Here is an 18,153-nt window from a genome sequence, read left to right as displayed (position 1 = left end):
CCCTGGAGCGTCGGAGGCTGAGGGGTGACCTTATAGAGATTTACAAAATTATGAGGGGCACGGATAGGATAAATAGGCAAAGTCTTTTCCCTGGGGTGGGGGAGTCCAGAACTAGAGGGCATAGGTTTAGGGTGAGAGGGGAAAGATATAAAAGAGACCTAAGGGGCAACTTTTTCACGGAGAGGATAGTACGTGTATGGAATGAGCTGCCAGAGGAAGTGGTGGAGGCTGGTACAATTGCAACATTTAAGAGGCATTTGGATAGGTATATGAATAGGAAGGGTTTGGAGGGATATGGCCGGGTGCTGGCAGATGGGACTAGATTGAGTTGGGATATCTGGTCGGCATAGACGGGTTGGACCGAAGGGTCTGTTTCCATGCTGTACATCTCTATGACTCTATGACTCTAAATGTGGGAGCATCATTACACTTTGCTGATATTCAGAGAAATTTTTCAACCATATTCGAGATGAGATTCTCACAAAGCAGCAGCAAGATGCCTATTAACAGGGAATACTGCATGTTAACAGGCTTATTAACTCAAAAGCACACCTGATTAATATGCAGCTTCCTATCCTATCATCCACTGTGTGGAAACAAAACCTTGACAATTCCTGACATACGCAACCTGGTAACTTGTGTTTGAGGCTACTACTTTGTGGTCTTGACTTGGTATCTTCACAATTTTTGATTCCCTTGTCTGTGTTCTTTTTCCACCCATAGTATGTACTTCAAACCACTTTTCTTTGTCTGTCTTAATCATGATTGAGTGTGCATGTTCAAGTTAAAGATATATAAATTGGAAATCCTTTCTTTGTTCTTTTTAATGAATTCATTCACTGGATGAGGGTATCGCTGGCTGGGCCAGCATTTATTGCCCGTCCCGGAGGGCAATTAAGAGTCAGCCACATTTCTGTGGGTCTGGAGTCACATGTAGGCCACACCAGGTAAGGATGGCAGTTTTCTTCCCTCAAGGACATTAGTGAACCAAATTGGTTTTTCCAACAAATCAGCAATGGATTCATGGTCACCATTAGACCTTTATTTCCAGCTTTTTATTGAATTTGAATTCCACCACCTGCCATTGCAGGATTTTAATCCAGGTCCCTTGAGCAATAGCTTGATCTCTGGATTAATATCACTCAGCCAACTTGGCGAACTTAAGTATGCTACAACAGAATTTTTTTTACTATTGTGAAAAGGACGTGATTTAAATTGCTTCTGTCGTGGGTCACAGTCAGTCAGGTAAATTGGGTTTTGGTGATCTCATTGGAATTTTTATATATTTGGACATATTTGTCATGACTTGAGGAATTGTGTGGCATGAATATTGAAGTACTAATCCCAATTAACTTATCACTGATGTTCAGGGCCTCTTTTCAACATAAGATTGGATGTGGAGTTATGTAAGTTGTAAATCAAATCATCGAGCACAGAAACAGACCCTTCAGTCCAACTGGTCCATGCTGACCAAATTTCCCAAGCTAAACTAGCCCCACGTACCTGCATTTGTCCCACATCCCTCTAACATTTCTTATTCATGTACCTATCCAAATGTCTTTTAATTGTTGTAACTGTGCCTGCATCTACCACTTTCTCTGGCAGATTATTCCACATACGAACCACACTCGGTGTGAAAAAGCTACCCCTCAGGTCCCTTTTAAATCTTAAAAACTGAAAGAACTGCAGATGCTGTAAATCAGAAACAAAAACAGAAGTTGCTGGAAAAGCTCATCAGGTCTGGCAGCATCTCTGAAGAGAAATCAAAGTTAACGTTTCAGGACCGGTGACCCTTCCTCAGAAGCGCTGATTAAGTTCTGAGGAAGGGTCATCGGATCCGGAATTTTCGCTTTGATTTCTCTTCACAGTTACTGCCAGACATGCTGAGCTTTTCCAGCAACTTCTGTTTTTGTTCCCTTTTGAATCTTTCTCCTCTCACCTTTAAAAATATGCCCCCTAATTTTGAACTCCCCCACCCTAGGGCAAAGACCTTTGCCGTTTACCTTATCTATTCCCCTCATGATTCTGTAAATCTTTACAAAGTGTCCCCTCAGCCTCCTATAGTCAAATGAAATTCCTTGTAACTCAAGCCCTCAAGTCCCAGCACCATCCTGGTAAATCTTTTGTAAACACTCTTCACAGGATAAGAGAACAGACACTAGGTTTCTCATGCTGATATAAGATGGAATTTCAATCAGGCAAAACTTCCTGCAGTTGGAAGAAATATCACTCTCGAACTGCAAGACAAGCCAGGCTGATAGATTGGGCAAATAAATTCAAAGTGAAATTGCCTGCACAAGGCAGAGATAATTAGCAAAGCATTTGAGCTTTGCAAAAACACAAGAGACGCCAGATGCACCATAGAGTGAGGCATTGGAGCCCATTAATATTCAATTGCAGTTAAAGCAGCTTGAAGACGAAAAAAAATGAAGCAACATGAGATAAAATGGGAATTGAAAAGAATGGAAAGGGAAATTGAGATGAAGGCAAAACTAGAAATGCAAAGTCTTTAGCTTGAGGGCAATGGTAACACATCAGGACAGTGATAGGGAATCAAAACCAAAAACAAAAATTGCTAGAAAAACTCAGCAGGTCTAGCAGCATCCGTGGAGAGAAGTCGAAGTTAATGTTTCAGGTCCAGTGACCCTTCTTCTAATAGCGATAGGGAATGCCAGCTTAAAAGGATTCAGTTAAATAAGGAGACCTCTGGTATTGATTGAAGGCTCTGATGTAGAAAAGTCTAGTTATGATCTATTGTATAGAAAGGAAAGGTTTAGCATTTCGTAAAGCAAAGTACTGCAGCTGCTGGAAATTTAAAAGAAAGGCTGAAATTGCTGAAGAAACTCAGCAGGTCTCAGCAGTATCTATGAACAGAAAACAGAGTTAACATTTTGAGTCTAGTGTGTGACGATGCTATCAGTTGAAGAAGTTGGCTTGCCCTGGTTTTCTCTTGAAAGCAGAGGTGATGAATTGTCTCTAAGTAAACAATTTGTGAATTTGTGGGTTTTTTTCTTTAAAGTTGGAATAATGGAAGCAGTCTAGGTGTGGCAAGCTCCCACAGACCAGGCTTTCTGCTTTTCTTGGTTTTCAGGTTTTTTTTCAGCAGAAGCCTTTGGGGTCTCAAAAGAGTTGGAAGCTTCGATGAATGTCTCCCAGCTGCTACTTTCTCAGAATTCTCTCTTGATTTTTTTTTCATCCTGGTTTGGAGAACTGCAAGTGAGAAGTTGTGTCTGAATTTGTCTTTCTGCCATGTTTATGGGATGTTACTATAATGGAACAGTTAATTAGTAGTAGGTACTGTATCAATGATTTGGTCATGTTTTCTAATAGTTAAGTTATTCTAAATTCCTCTTTCTTTTCTTTGCACGTTAACTATAGTATTTAAATAAATGGTGTTTTGTTTCATGTCGAGCAGTTTGACCAATCACATTGCATCTGAAAAACCCACTTCACATCTACTTTTAAAATAAGAACAAGTTAGGGTCTAGGCTACCCTCTTAAAATATTTTGAGTGGGGGTGGGGTCTGGCCTGGTCCATAACAAGTGACCCCTTTCCAGAACTGTTGGTTGCTGGGTATTTATTACCGAATGGGAATGAGAAGGCAAAGGAGTAAGCAGATAGGTGGAGACAGAGCCTAGAGAATGAGAAAGTGTTTGACAGTCACGGGGATGGCTAATAGTGAACCAGGGAAGAAGAAAGGTTGAGAATGGGATAATGAGTGGGTGAAAATGAATTGGCTGTGCTAAAGGTACTCCATGTCATTGTAGGGTCTGGAATGTGGGGTTGGGGTAAAGGACATGAAAGAAGGTGTTCAGTCTCTAAAGTTACTGAACTCAATATTGAAGGCTGCCATGTCCCCAGGTGGCAAATGAGATGCTGTTCTTCCAGCTTGCACTGAACATCACTGGAGCACAGCATCAGGCCTGAGGCAGAGATGTTGGCCAGGGAATAGGGTAGTACGTTCAAGTAACAGGCAGCTGGAAGTTCAGGGTCATTCTGTAACAGTTCTGTGACTCTGCAACACTATGATTCTGTGAAGTTTTAACTCCAACCAGGAAACTGGAGGTAAAAGCTGATATGAGTGCAGCTGAGGTGAATCTGGCAGGTAGAGGATAGAAGGGATTTTGTAAAAAGTAAAGATAACTAACTTTGCTTCAAATGATTCAACTAAACCCATAGCTTTGTTGAGAGACACAGGAGACACTCCACTTCTTTCTTAGTATCGGTTCTTGTTGAATTTACAATAAAAAGAAATTTCTTACTAATGCTGAAAAAAAGCTGTAAAATTGCTTTGGTTCAGGGTAGTAGTGGCTTTGGTGGACTGAAGGGGAACTTTATCCATTTTATGATGATGTGTGGAGCAGTGAAGTGTAGTAACTATTCCCATTTATATAACGACAGAACTAACTTTTTGTGATTCTTACATGAGGACACCCAGATCCCTCTGCACCTTGGAGCTCTGCACTCTCTCGATATTTAGATAGTATGCTTCTTTTTCATTCTTCCTGCCAAAATGGACACGTCCACATCTATCAACGTAATACACCGTTTGCTACATCTTTGCTCAGTTGGATGATATATCGATGTGTCTTTTGTAATCTATTTATATCTTCCTAACAACTTCTTTCCTATCTATTTTGATGACATCAGCAAATTTGATAACCTCACCTTCCATCCCTTAACCTTAGTCATTTCTATAATTGTATACAGTCAGATCCTAGCACTGATGCCTGTCATATTTTGCTGACCTCCAAAAGGCCTTTGCTCTGCTTCCTATCAACCAACCAATTTTCTACCATGAGCTTTTATGCACCTTTGGTGTGGCACATTATCAAATACATTGTGGAAATCTAGTTATAATACATTCTGTTTACTCACACCACAATACCTCCTCACAAAGAACAGCAATAATTCGGTCAAATATGATTTCCACCTCTCATCTATTCGTGGAGGCAGTTTAAAGAAGGTTCACTTGGATGATCCCCGGTATGGAGGGGATTGTTTTCTCCAGTAAATGTGAACAGATTGGGAGTCTACTCACTGGAGCTTAGAAGAATAAGGTGATCTCATTGAACATATAGGATTCTTACGGGGCTTGACAGGGTCAATGCTGAGAGGATGTTTCCCCTCATGGGAGAGTTTAAGACCAGACGGCATAGCCTCAGAATAAAGGGGTGACAATTTAGTCTGAGATGAAGAAGAATTTCTTTTGACCTCCATGCCACAGAAAGCTGTGGGGGCAAAGACATTTCTAAAATTAAGATTGAGATAAATTCTTGATCAATAGAGGAATCAAGACTCACAGGGAAAATTTTGCAAAGTGGATGTGACGAATATTGGATCAGCCATCATCCTATTGAATGGCAGACCAGGCTTGAGGGGCTGAATGGACTACTCCTATTCTTATTTCTTATTAGCAGGTAATAGGCCAGCGTGGGGTGTCCAGGTGAATGCTGTGTGTTGGAGGTGGGTGAAAGGGTCCTCGGAAGGTGGGCGGGAATCCAGATTGTGAAAGTAAGCTCGGAGATGGAGATGGCGGAAGAAGTGTTCAACGTCACGGCGTGTATTAAATTAATTGATGCGTGGACGGAGGTGGATGAAGGGGAGTCCTTTGCTGAGGACTGATCGTTCGTCCTCAGTGAGGGGGAGGTCTGGAGGGATAGTGAAAACTCAGCAGGGCTGGGAGCTGAGATCTGGTGTGGGTGTGGAGTGGGAGTGGGTACGGAGCCAGTAACCAGTGGGTATGATGGTGGGGGGAATGGGGGTGGAGTCATGAGCAGGGGTGGTGTTCCCCTCAGGGTTCTGGGGGCCAGGAATGGTGACACTGGGATATGCGGGGGGCATGTTAGCAGAATGCAGGTGGTGGTGGTGGGGGCGAAAGTGGTGGTGACCACAGCAGTAGGGGTGGCGGAAGTCACTGAGCGTGTGACATCAGTGATGATATGAGGGGTGGAAGTGATGTCACATGTGATGCACGAGGGATTATGAGGGGCGAAAGTGGTTGTGGGAGTGGCCATGATGGGGGCGGAAGTGACATCATAAATCAGCGTGGGGGTGGCAGCTGCACCAGCCGCATGGCTAATGGCGTCCAAGCAGTTCCAAAGGTCGGGGGACTCTTCTAGAATGTTTGAGGAGCGCTGGTTATGGAGGTGGTTAGATAAAAGTTTGTTGTACTTACAGTTTTTGATGTTTGAGATGGAGTTGAAATACTGTTTGTTAAGAGTATGAATACAACCCACAACTCCCTACAACCCACCCTCCCATCCTGGCACTTCCCCTGCCACCGTAGGAACTGCAAAACCTGCACCCACACCTCCTCCCTCACCTCCATCCAAGGCACTAATGGAGCCTTCCACATCCATCAAAGTTTTACCTGCACATCCACTAATATTATTTATGTATCCGTTGCTCCCGATGCGGTCTCCTCTACATTGGGGAGACTGGGCGCCTCCTAGCAGAGTGCTTCACGGAACATCTCCGGGACACCTGCACCAATCAACCACACCGCCCTGTGGCCCAACATTTCAACTCCCCCTCCCACTCTGCCGAGGACATGGAGGTCCTGGGCCTCCTTCACCGCCAGTCCCTCACCACCAGATGCCTGGAGGAAGAACGCCTCATCTTCCGCCTCGGAATACTTCAACTCCTGGGCATCAATGTGGACTTCAACAGTTTCCTCATTTCCCCTTCCCCCACCTCACCCCAGTTCCAAACTTCCAGCTCAGCACTGTCCCCATGACTTGTCCTACCTGCCTATCTTCTTTTCCACTTATCCACTCCACCCTCCTCCCTGACCTATCACCTTCATCCCCTCCCGCACTCACCCACTGTACTCTATGCTACTTTCTCCCCACCCCCACCCTCCTCTAGCTTATCTCTCCACGCTTCAGGCACTCTGCCTTTATTCCTGATGAAGGGCTTTTGCCCGAAACATCGATTTTACTGCTCCTCGGATGCTGCCTGAACTGCTGTGCTCTTCCAGCACCACTAACCCAGACACTTTACAATACTCCCCAGCCCTGAATTCAACAACTTCAGCCTTAGATTTTGCTTCCACATTTTGTTTGTTTCCTTTACATGTTTTGGTTTTCATCCACTTCTGCTTTCAAACAGCACCAATCTCACTCTGAGCATGTCTTCTCTTTCTTTTCCTGCCCATTAGCACTCCCTCTGACCCTGCAAGATTAACTTTTGGAGATTGAAATCCAAGAGAGAATTCAAAGACTGTATAGGGAAGTGGGAGAAAGCCGGGATTGGGTGGGATAGGGGGATCAGGATCTCACTGTATCTTTACTGCCACTGAACCCTGTGTTAATGCTGTCCTGGCTCCATGCACACCCCTGTCTGTCTCCAACCTTCAAGCCAATTTTGCATGCAATTAGCTAGCTCTGCCTGGATCCCATGTGGTCTAACCTGACCAACCAATCGACTATGCAGAACCTTGTCGAGCGCTTGTTGAAATTTGAATTCAATAACAAGCTGAAATTAAAAAGCTAACCTAATTATGACCATGAAATTATTGTTGATTGTTGTAAAACCCCATCTGGTTCACTCATGTCCTTTAGGGAAGAAAATCTGCCATCCTTAGATGAGCTGACCTATATGTGACTCCAGACCACAACAATGTGTCTGACTCTTTACTGCCCTTAAATGGTCTTGCAAGCTATTAAGTTGTATCAAACCTATATGAAGTGTAAATAAAAAGATTAAAATCTTATGCGGGGGTTTTACAGAGCTATCATGAACAATGGTTGCAGTGAATATTTCTCTCCAGGCAGTTAACTACTTCATGCCCTGGCACTCATGTTGGATTGCCACAAGCATGTGTGATCCTAAGTCAGGTCATTCCATTTGTACATGGGATGGATTTTAATTTCCAGATATTACTGCACTACTGTAGAGTGCCTCCCTGTGCAATATGGGTACAATCAATATTCTTTTGAACCCTAGCAGATCATGCAATGTGGCTGCTGTTGTGATTGAGAGGAATGCTTCGTTCCAAAGTTCGTGTGTTTAGCATGACTGAGCAGAACATCAGTCACCTTTGAAGACCTCTGCGGACTGAGTCACAGCTCATATTGTGATACCCTCTGCTCCTACATGTAGCATTGAAATGGAGAAGTTGACTGTCACAGGAAGTCTGGTGCTACCCCCAAGACCATTTGCTGTTCAGGAGTTGCCAGGGCTCAGTAACTAACTGGGAAAAGAAGCTCAGGCCTTTTTGTGTGAGGGACTGGAAGCTACATTATATCCAATACCCAGGATCTCAAGAGAATGGTGGGGGCTGGCTGTTATTGTTAATTGTGAATCCTAATTGTTTGGGTGGCTGAAATGTGTATTCCACTCTCTCTCCTCTGATGTGATGCAGGGATATAAACTGGAGCTGGAAAGCTCCCAGTATACTTATTAAGTTGATTACACAATAAATTCAAAATATTTCAAGAACAAGAGAACTTAATGGGATAGGACATATACCAACATTAAGTATTACCAAGGTAACTATTAAGGACCTCCTATGCATTTTCTTTATCTGCTTTGCAACCACAAGTGTACAAACCTCTTCTGTGATTGCCTTCACTGGGTCCTAGAGCAATACGGTATGTCAGAGCTTGAGTGCACTGGGATTATACTCACTGGGATTCAGAAAAATGAGAAGGGGTATCTTATAGAAATATATAAGATTATGAAGGGAATAAATAATATCGGAGCAGGGAAGTTGTTTCAAGTTGTTTCCACTGGCGGATGAAACTAGAACTATGGACATAGTCTCAAAATAAGGGGGAAGCAGAGTTATGACTGAATTGAGGAGGAACTTCTACACCCAAACAGTTGTGGATCTGTGGAATTCCCTGGGTTTAGATCAGAGTGGTGCTGGAAAAGCACAGCAGGTCAGGCAGCATCCGAAGAGGAGGAAAATCGATGTTTGGGCAAACGACCTTCATTGAAACGTCGATTCTCCTGCTCCTCGGATGCTGCCTGACCTGCTGTGCTTTTCTAGCACTGCTCTGATCGCCAGCATCTGCAGTCTTGACTTTTGCCCTGTGAAATTCCCCGCCCAGTGTAGCAGTTGAGGCGACCTCATAGAATGTTTTTAAGGCAAACAAAGATAGATTTTGAACAGTCGAGGAATTAAGGGTTATAGTGAATGGGTGGGCAAGTGGAGCTGAGTCCACGAAAAGATCAGCCAGGATCCTTTTGAATGGTGGAGCAGGCTAAACAGAGAAGGTGGCCTACTCCTGCTCCTATCTCTTATGTAACAACAACCTGCAAACTGGACATCACACTCAGCAGTTTGCAGAGACTGGTACTCAGTTTATGCCATCAGCTCTGTTGCTAAGTGTTAACCTTACTGCTCTCACTAAACTTAACCACACAATTTAATGTTCCCAATAAAAGCAGAATACTATGCATATTGGAAATCTGAACCATGCACAGAAAGTGCTGGAGAAAGTCTAGCAGCATCTGTGAACACTAACAGATTTAAATTTTAAGTCAAATATAACTCTTCTTCAGAACCTCGAGCACATGTTTGAGTGAAGTACTAAGGTGCAAGTTTTATTAAATAATGTTACTTTTATTGCTATTTCTGATACATAAAACAAACTTAATTTTCTCCTAAAGGTGCATGGGATTCATGAAACCTTACTGACACAACAAATTATTTTACCTGTCTGAGCTCAGTGTTAATTTTAAGTCAAGATGAATTGTTTTTTTCTCAAGCAAAGGTACTTCAGGATATGGGCCTAAGTCAGGTATATAAAGTTCAGCCACAGATCAGCCATGCATTTACTGAATGGCAGACAGGCTGAAAAGGACAGAAATGCCGCCTCCTTTTGCTTTGAAAGTTTATTTTCTCTGTTTCGTTTCTCTCTGATCACATGAACTTATCAGGCTGCCTTTGGGATGAGTCATTGAAACAAAAATAATAAAAAGGGCTCTGCCAGACACAAGCTGTCTTTTTTAGTCACATCTCATAATACAAAAAGGTTTATGATATAAACATTATGCATCTATACACTGCTGATACAAAATAAAAACTTTTATAAGTTATGAACTCAAGTCTACATTTGCAAGTTAAGTCATTAAAAAAGTTTGCAAATTTTCAATTCAAGTCTACTCAAACTATAGGTATAAGTCATTCACAATAATCTTGGTATAAAATATTCACACAACTTGTCATTTGTACAAAAAGCAAACTGTATACAGGTTATTGAAGTTGTGCAGACACGGCATCTCGAGCGGAGAAACGTTTGCATTCCCCTCACTTCCTCCGTGAATGTCGAAAATGTCCATTAGCAAAGTGAGCTGGAGGAGCCGGGGGTTTATGAGACGGTTATTTCCTCCTCTTTGTCCTCCTCTTCTGAGAAGTACGTGTGGGGGTCAGTGCGTTGGTGTGATAACAGGTGAAAGTGTGTGTCCATGTTATCCTTGTACCCTGGCGAGTGACATATGGAAGATTTGGGACTGTCCCTGTAACTGGTCTCCTCCTCGTCCCCGGAGAGGTGCCCACAGGGTGACTTCTTACCCACGTCGCTGAGATCAGGGTGAGGGTTCAACTTTGTGGGTAAGGTTTGCTCTCGGCAGCCCCCAGCGGACAGCAGCTCCCTTTCTTTCGAATTTCTCCACTTCATTCTTCTATTCTGAAACCAAATCTTCACCTGGTCAGGAAAATCAAAACAGAAAATTAACAAGTGTCAATAAATTTAGGTGAAGGTGCTCCTGGGAGGAGAAGCTGCTGAAGGAGAGAGAGAGAATGGAGGAAATGGTAGTGTGGATGAGCAGAGGGATCTTGGTGTCCATGTACACAGATCTCTGAAAGTTGCCACCCAGGTAAATAGTGCTGTGAGGAAGGCATATGGTGTACTGGGCTTTATTGGCAGAGGAATTGAGTTCCGGAGTCCTGAGGTCATGTTGCAGTTGTATAAGACTCTGGTGAGGCCTCATCTGGAGTATTGTGTGCAGTTTTGGTCGCCATACTATAGGAAGGATGTGGAAGCTTTAGAATGAGTGCAGAGGAGGTTTACCAGGATGTTGCCTGGAATGGTAGGAAAATCTTATGAGGAAAGGCTGAGGCACTCGGGGCTGTTCTCATTGGAGAAGAGAAGGTTTAGGGGAGATTTGATAGAAGTGTATAAGATGATTAGGGGTTTAGATAGGGTAGATACTAAGAACCTTTTACCGCTAATGGAGTCAGGTGTTACTAGGGGACATAGCTTTAAATTAAGGGGTGGTAGGTATAGGACAGATGTTAGGGGTAGATTCTTCACACAGCGGGTTGTGAGTTCATGGAATGCCCTGCCCGTATCAGTGGTGAACTCTCCTTCTTTATGGTCATTTAAGCGGGCATTGGATAGGCATTTGGAAGTTATTGGGCTAGTATAGGTTAGGTAGGATTCGGTCGGCGCAACATCGAGGGCCGAAGGGCCTGTACTGCGCTGTATCCTTCTATAAATCTCAATTGGAAATTTACCTGGGAGTCTTTCAGTCCCAGCTTGGCTGCCAGTTTGCGTCTGTCGGGCTTGCTGATGTACTTCTGTTTCTGAAACATCTTTTCCAAAGCTTTCCGTTGCACGTCCGAGAAAACAGCCCGGCGTAGCATCCCTCTCCTGGGTTTGCCCCGAGTGGCCAGGGACCAAGAGAAAGTCCCAGGGATAGGCACCACTGAGGAAGAAACTGTGCAGAAACATCGCCATCAATATTCCAGGAAGGAAGGGTTGAGACACAACTGGCCGCTTTCACCAAACAACCTGGGGAGACCTCTGAGGAACATGGGAATAGGAGGAGGCCATCCAGTCCCCAACCCTGTTATATCATTCAGTGGCCGAACTCCATTTACCTGCCTTTGGCTGGTATCTCTTATTGCTGTTCTGAACAAGGGTCACTGAACCCAAACATTTACTCTGCTTTTAAACGAGGAGAAAGTGAGGACTGCAGATGCTGGAGATCAGAGCTGAAAATGTGTTGCTGGAAAAGCGCAGCAGGTCAGGCAGCATCCAAGGAACAGGAGAAGAAGGCATTCCTGAAGAAGGGCTCATGCCCAAAACATCGATTCTCCTGCTTCCGTGGAGAGAGAGCTACCGGGTCAGGTCACCTTTAACGTTTTCTCCCCCCCACAGATGCTGCCAGACCTGCTGAGTCTCTCCAGCAATTTCCATTTTGGTTTGTTTCAGGTCTCGGGTTTTGTGTTTTGTTTGAAACCCCACTTTACACTGGCTCTGCATAATTCCAAACTCATTCACGTCACTGCGGATCTGAAACTTGGAGCTTTGAAATGCATCGTATTCGTTGGGAAAGTTGTTGGCTCGCGTTTCGTGTGAAGTGGACCCGTCCCTGAACACTCTCGCTGGTTTCAAATGGTCTTGGTTCGCGATTTGGAAAATAAAAGGGCAAGTTTCTCTTGATGACCGCCATCAGCAGCCAGGAATTCTAATGAAGCGTGAATGGCAATTGTCCAATAATGAACTGCGTTGGCAGAAAAAGACTGAGGGCAGGCTGCTGAAACCTTGCCTTCATAGCACAATTAAACTAACAATTCACACCTCCACAGAAGTTTGTCATCGCGTTTTATGTCCCTCCCTCTTAAAAACAGATTCAATAAATGGGAATTGAAAATTCTTGTTCAAATAATTCTCCAGGTCTTTTTTTGTTGTTGAAACGTTTGTGAAGAAAAAGGCGTCCGACAGTTTGGACCAGCCTTGGCTTATCTCCCTGTTTGAGATGTCAATCTCCTGTAACACCCTGACGATGCCAATTTCATTATTTTTAAAAATAGGATTTTGTTTGATAAGAAATGGAATGACCACATCGATTGCTGGACAGTGAAAATTTCCTCAGGAAATTCCAGTTTAAGGGGTGATATAAACTTACAAGTGCAAAAAAATTCTAACTGAAGTCCAGGATGAAAAAAAAGTAACATGACTTAGAGCGAGTGAATGATTAGCTTCAATTTGTCCTTGTGCACGCTATACATTAAACAAACAACTTCAAATGCCAAATCACGTTTGATATTGATTCTCTTTCTAACAGTTCAGCAGAAAGCACTCCCTCTGCATTTAGATTCGGTTCAGTCATCTGTGCCAATGAATTGAATTACTTGCAAATTGTTCACAGGAACCTCCCTTGGAAATAATAAACTGCACTGTTCATTTTTTAGTTTTTTTTGCTGAGGTTTTTGGCGATTGTGTGTTTGCGTTGGGCGGAGGAAAGGGGTGGAAGTGGTGGTGAGGGAAAGATGTGGTGTCACCGCTGGCGCTAAGACTGCGTGTGGTTGCTCCAAATGAAGGGGAGATTGGTCATGGGTCTCAGGGAGTTGTTAGGGATCATTTGTGAGCTGTAGCGCTCTGTGGGAAAACTGCCGCGGTAAAGACAAGACGACAAGCGCTTCTGAGAATGGGCCCGCCTCGAACTCACTGCGTGACAATTCCTGCTAATTTGTAGATCATGGATTGAGTGCAGAGTGTCAACCGTCACTGCGTGTGCTAAATAGAGCGTCAAATAACCGAGACTGATTTCTAATCGTTGTACTTTTAACAACCTCTGAACTGCACTCATACCCCCCAGGGACGGCCTGCGAAATATCGATTAAAGATGCGTGAAACGAAGGGAGCCCGGGGCAAGGCTGGGGAGGCGCAGGATGCGAGGGACCCACCTGGTAAGTATGAGGAGCGGAGGAAGGGCTGGAAAGTGCCTTCAAAGTAAGGGAAGCTCAATGTCTTCGGCCTGGAGAGTCCCTGCATCAGCGGATGGGGCGTTTCTGTAAACGAACACACAGGGTGGAGAGTCAGGCTGAGAGAAAAATAACACGCTTCTGCTCGAGTTGCTCAGAGGTTTTGCTATCCACCCTGCAACAGGTGGGGGTTAAGCAGGTCTGTTTCTGTTTACAGGCAACATTATACAATCAAAGGCGAACAACGACTTTCTAACACACTGATAGAGGTATCTGATGACCACCACGGACACAATGGGCCAAATGGCCTTAGTCAGTAGCTAAAAACTTTATTTTTAATTCAACACTGACAGGCAAGCTGGACCTTCTGGCCCTAAGTTGGAAACATTATCATCAAGCCACAAAGATCCTTAAAGTCACGGATAGAATTTAGAGAATTTGGTGCCATATTTGAATACACCTTCTTCGACGGTACATGGATATTTCGATCATGCTACTTTCATTACACTGAAATACCAACGTGCTGTAATTATTAATTCGTCTGATATTTTATCGTGACAACTGTCTACTGCATTCAGATATCCTCAGGTTTTGAGATCACACAAGTAACATTACAAAACTGACAGGACTTGAAGGGACAGTTCTGAACAAAGCGCTTAGGAATAATTGATTCACTTTACCTTATTTGCAAATTCGGGAACATTACTGAAGTTTAAAAAAATGATCACAACAGCAAAAAAAAAGCACAGAAAGTCAACTTTAACTAAACCTGTTTCCATGTAATTAGAATAATTAATTTAATTGATAATTAATTCCCAAAACATTGCAAACAAATAGCGCTTGCTATAACCCTGGATGGGGGAAATTCGGAGTTTGCTACAAGTTAGTTCCATTCAGCGAATTTAAGGACTGACAGTGCAAGATGGGATTACTCACCGGTTCTTGGAGTTGACGAAAGGATAGCGTGAACACCGAACTTGAGGTGACTCGAATCGTTTCTAGGAGAAACGGCAGGGAGCGGGGAACAGCTCCCGGCCGGTCCCGAGCTGCCCAGGCTGACCTGTTCAGGTGACACCGGGCCGGAGTTCCCCGGGAGGCCGTGGGTCACAGAGCGGGGTACGTAACCGCTTGGCCGACTGATCCTCAGCAAGTCCTCCACCAGGAAACTGGCCCCGACTGCGTGCGAGGAAAAGGCGGATTGCAGAGACTGGGGCAGAGTCAGAGTTGGGGTCGGTCGCAGGAGGCCCGGATACATGGCTGAAGGGGCAATGACACTGGGGAACATCATTTCTGCAGCAGGACAGGAAGGAGAGAGAGGGGGGTGGGGTGGGGGGGTATGAAGAGGGAGGGGGTGAGTAAAAAAACTTTCAAACAGCCCTGTTCAACAAAGTGCTTTTTAAAAAAAAAACTTGCTTTCAGTGGGATCCAACTAGAACTGTCCACTGTTCTACCATCTCCCCCTTCTGCATGGGCTGTTATATAGTGGACCGACGGGTTAAGTCCGTTCAGATGTGCAGCACTCAGACAGCACTCAACAGAATTCCCCATATGAGCTTTCCTTACCCCGCGCTCCTGGCTCGCCCATTGGCTCATTGGGCCAATTTAGGATTGGATTAGACTTCATAAGCCAGCAATCACAATGAAACTTCAACAAAGAAAGTGGTGGTCATTAATTCTGAATACTGACCGCTTCTTTTGAATAGCCCGCTGAAGGATTTGAGTGGGTTTTGTTTGGGTGCGATGCACACAGGCTAATTAAAAGACAATTCTCCAAGTTCCCAATGACATTTTCCTCGTTTGAAAAGAATTATGAAAAGAAAGCACTAAATTTATTTGCTAGTCCCGCTGTGCCTACAAAACTGGCCAATAAATATTCATCTCCCTCACACCATAATCTCCTTGTGAAAATTGCATAGTTCTGGCCAGAGGGAGACGTTTAAACTGCAGACTGTTCTTAAATCATAAAGTAAGTTACTTCTGTGTGTCTAGATATGAAAGCTAGTCACTAATTAAACCAAAACATAACTAAATTAAGCTAGGATGGTTTAACCCTGAACCATTTCGTAGTGAAACTTATATAAGACATGCATCTTGTTTGTCATGCTGTATTCTACAACTAAGTGAATCAGTTAATTTAGAGTAATACAGATTATGTCAAAAGCATCATTTAGGACACACACGTGGGAGAAGTTACGATTTGATATTGTGGCAATTAATTTGCCTGACTTTACTGAAACTTCAGCGCGAATGCTTTGCCACACAAAACACAGATTTTAGATACAATGCACGCTATTAAAAAAGTGTTAATTTGCAACATATGGTGGAGGGGGACAATGCTGAGCGTGTCTTGCGTGTTTAAAGATCTTTGAATAAACAGTTAATACGTTTTAGAACGGCGCGCTGCCTTTCTCAAGAACAAAACTCTATAATCCATGATTCCAAAATCGATCAGATTGCTCTTCAGCTCGCTAACAGATGTGCAGAATATTATATTCGAGGGGAAAAAAAAGTCCCCTAATCTTCTAATATGCAATGAAAGTGGGCAACTGACACATTATCCCATTAACCGCGGTAACTGCATCAATCCATCAGCTGTTCTTTCCCCTTATTTACTTAACACAATACTTCAAAAAAATCGTATTAGCCGACTTTCAGCAGCTTTATTTCTTCGTTCCTTTCCCCATCCCTGTCCCGCTGCCCAGTAGCCTGCCTCAGCTGTAGGTGAGCCGTAAGTTTCTTCCCTGACCTAACTACAGACAAAAAAAAAGTACTTGCACAGTTCGAAGTCCATACACCCGGAGAAATAAAAAACTGTAGCTGAACTTCAGCTGTGGAACCCCGAGGAACTCCTACTTTATTTTGAAATGCGAAAGTAATTTATAGTGTGACTGCAATCACGTTCCCGATCCACAATTCCATGATGAGTTGGACAGTGTTTAAACTTGAGGAAGAGAGTTTATACACTTGGCTGTCGCGCCCTGCAAACTACACACTGGGCAAAGCGTTATTGCAACTCACAGTCGGGTTGATGGTAAATGAAATATTGAGGCTGTGGTGGGAAAATGATAGGAGATGGAGAAATCTTTTTCAACACTCTAAGCGGAATGTGAATTTTCAACCATACAAAAATAGGGCTTGGATATTATAGAGTCATAGAGATGTACAGCATGGAAACAGACCCTTCGGTCCAACCCGTCCATGCCGACCAGATATCCCAACCCAATCTAGTCCCACCTGCCAGCACCCTCCAAACCTTTAGCTGGAGAATTTGGATTCGTTTTACTGAGCGGGGAGATGGGGGGTGGGGGGGGGGGAAGCCATTTTCCGGTTAAATTGCACTAGCGTTAACTATCTGGGATGGTCCACGGGTGCTAATCACCCTATTTTGTTACCCTCACGACGTTACTACCATAGACAGATTATGTCTCAAAATAATGTTCGGAAATAGTGCTCTAAAGAACTCTAAGGACCAGTATTGGTTAAATTCTGTGTGCTGAAGGATGGAAGGTTCCTATGGTGCAATGGCAGTGTCCCTACCCTCAAGCCAGGAGGCCAGGGCTCGAGTCCCATCTTTTTCAGAGATCTGTACGGCTCAATAAGATATCGATAATGAAAGACCTTGCTCACCCCTCGCGCTGCATTCCCACCCGAATCCTGCCAAGTATAAGCTGCATTGGCGAATAATCATTAAACAGGCTACTCCAATACAGCGTGCTGTCTCCAGATGACTGAGTTAGACGCAGGTCGAGTTTATAGTCGGGCTGTGAAACCTATGATAGATTTACACAGAGAGAATTGGACTGGGAAATCTGGGTCACCCTACAGGATGGAGAAATCATTTTCCAGCACTTCTAAAAAAAATTATGCGTGAAGATAGGAGAGGGAAGAGAGAGAGAGAATCAGTTTATTTCCACCAGCATTGTTTGAGCCCGATTAACATCTGAACCGGCCACTGACTCTTCAATGAGCGATTCCGTAACAACTTTCCGATAAAACTGGGTCGAACTGAAAATAAAAATTGTGGCAAGTTCATTTTGAAATGCTTCGATAAGCAAACGACTTCGGATGTGACCGATAATAGTCCAGACGGTAAAAGGTGATTGACGCCCATTAATTTTAAAATCCTGGACGGTGGACCAGGAGAGAACATTAATCAAAGGTTGCAACAGGGATTTTCTGGACCAGTGGTAGTGCCCTTACCTCTGATTCAGGAGGTCGGGTTCCAGTTCCATCTGCTCAAAATTGAGTGGTGGCAGCTCTGAACACGTCGATTGGATTTTTAGATTAGATTATATTAGATTAGATTCCCTACAGTATGGAAACAGAACAGAACATTCGGCCCGACCAGTCCACACCGACTCTCCGAAAAGTAACCCACCCAGACCCATTTCCCCTTGACTAATGCACCTAGCACTATGTCCAATTTAGCATGGGCAATTCACCTAACCCGCACATCTTTGGACTGTGGGAGGAAACCGGAGCACCC

At 43.9% G+C, this 18,153-nt stretch overlaps 1 protein-coding gene across 1 annotated transcript; it reads right to left on the bottom strand.

Moving 5' to 3' along the window:
• Positions 1–10,323: 10,323 nt before the first annotated feature.
• LOC132824323 (homeobox protein DBX1-like) lies at positions 10,324–14,955 on the bottom strand. Its single transcript, XM_060838672.1, has 4 exons — positions 14,604–14,955; positions 13,650–13,754; positions 11,472–11,674; positions 10,324–10,659 (listed from the first exon to the last, which is right to left on the bottom strand). Exons 1-4 carry the CDS (start codon positions 14,953–14,955, stop codon positions 10,324–10,326), a joined length of 996 nt encoding a protein of 331 aa, XP_060694655.1.
• Positions 14,956–18,153: the final 3,198 nt, after the last annotated feature.

This window comes from Hemiscyllium ocellatum, chromosome 18 (genome assembly GCF_020745735.1).
Source record: "Hemiscyllium ocellatum isolate sHemOce1 chromosome 18, sHemOce1.pat.X.cur, whole genome shotgun sequence".
NCBI classification, from domain to species: domain Eukaryota; kingdom Metazoa; phylum Chordata; class Chondrichthyes; order Orectolobiformes; family Hemiscylliidae; genus Hemiscyllium; species Hemiscyllium ocellatum.
This window is presented reverse-complemented; position numbering and strand designations above follow the sequence as displayed.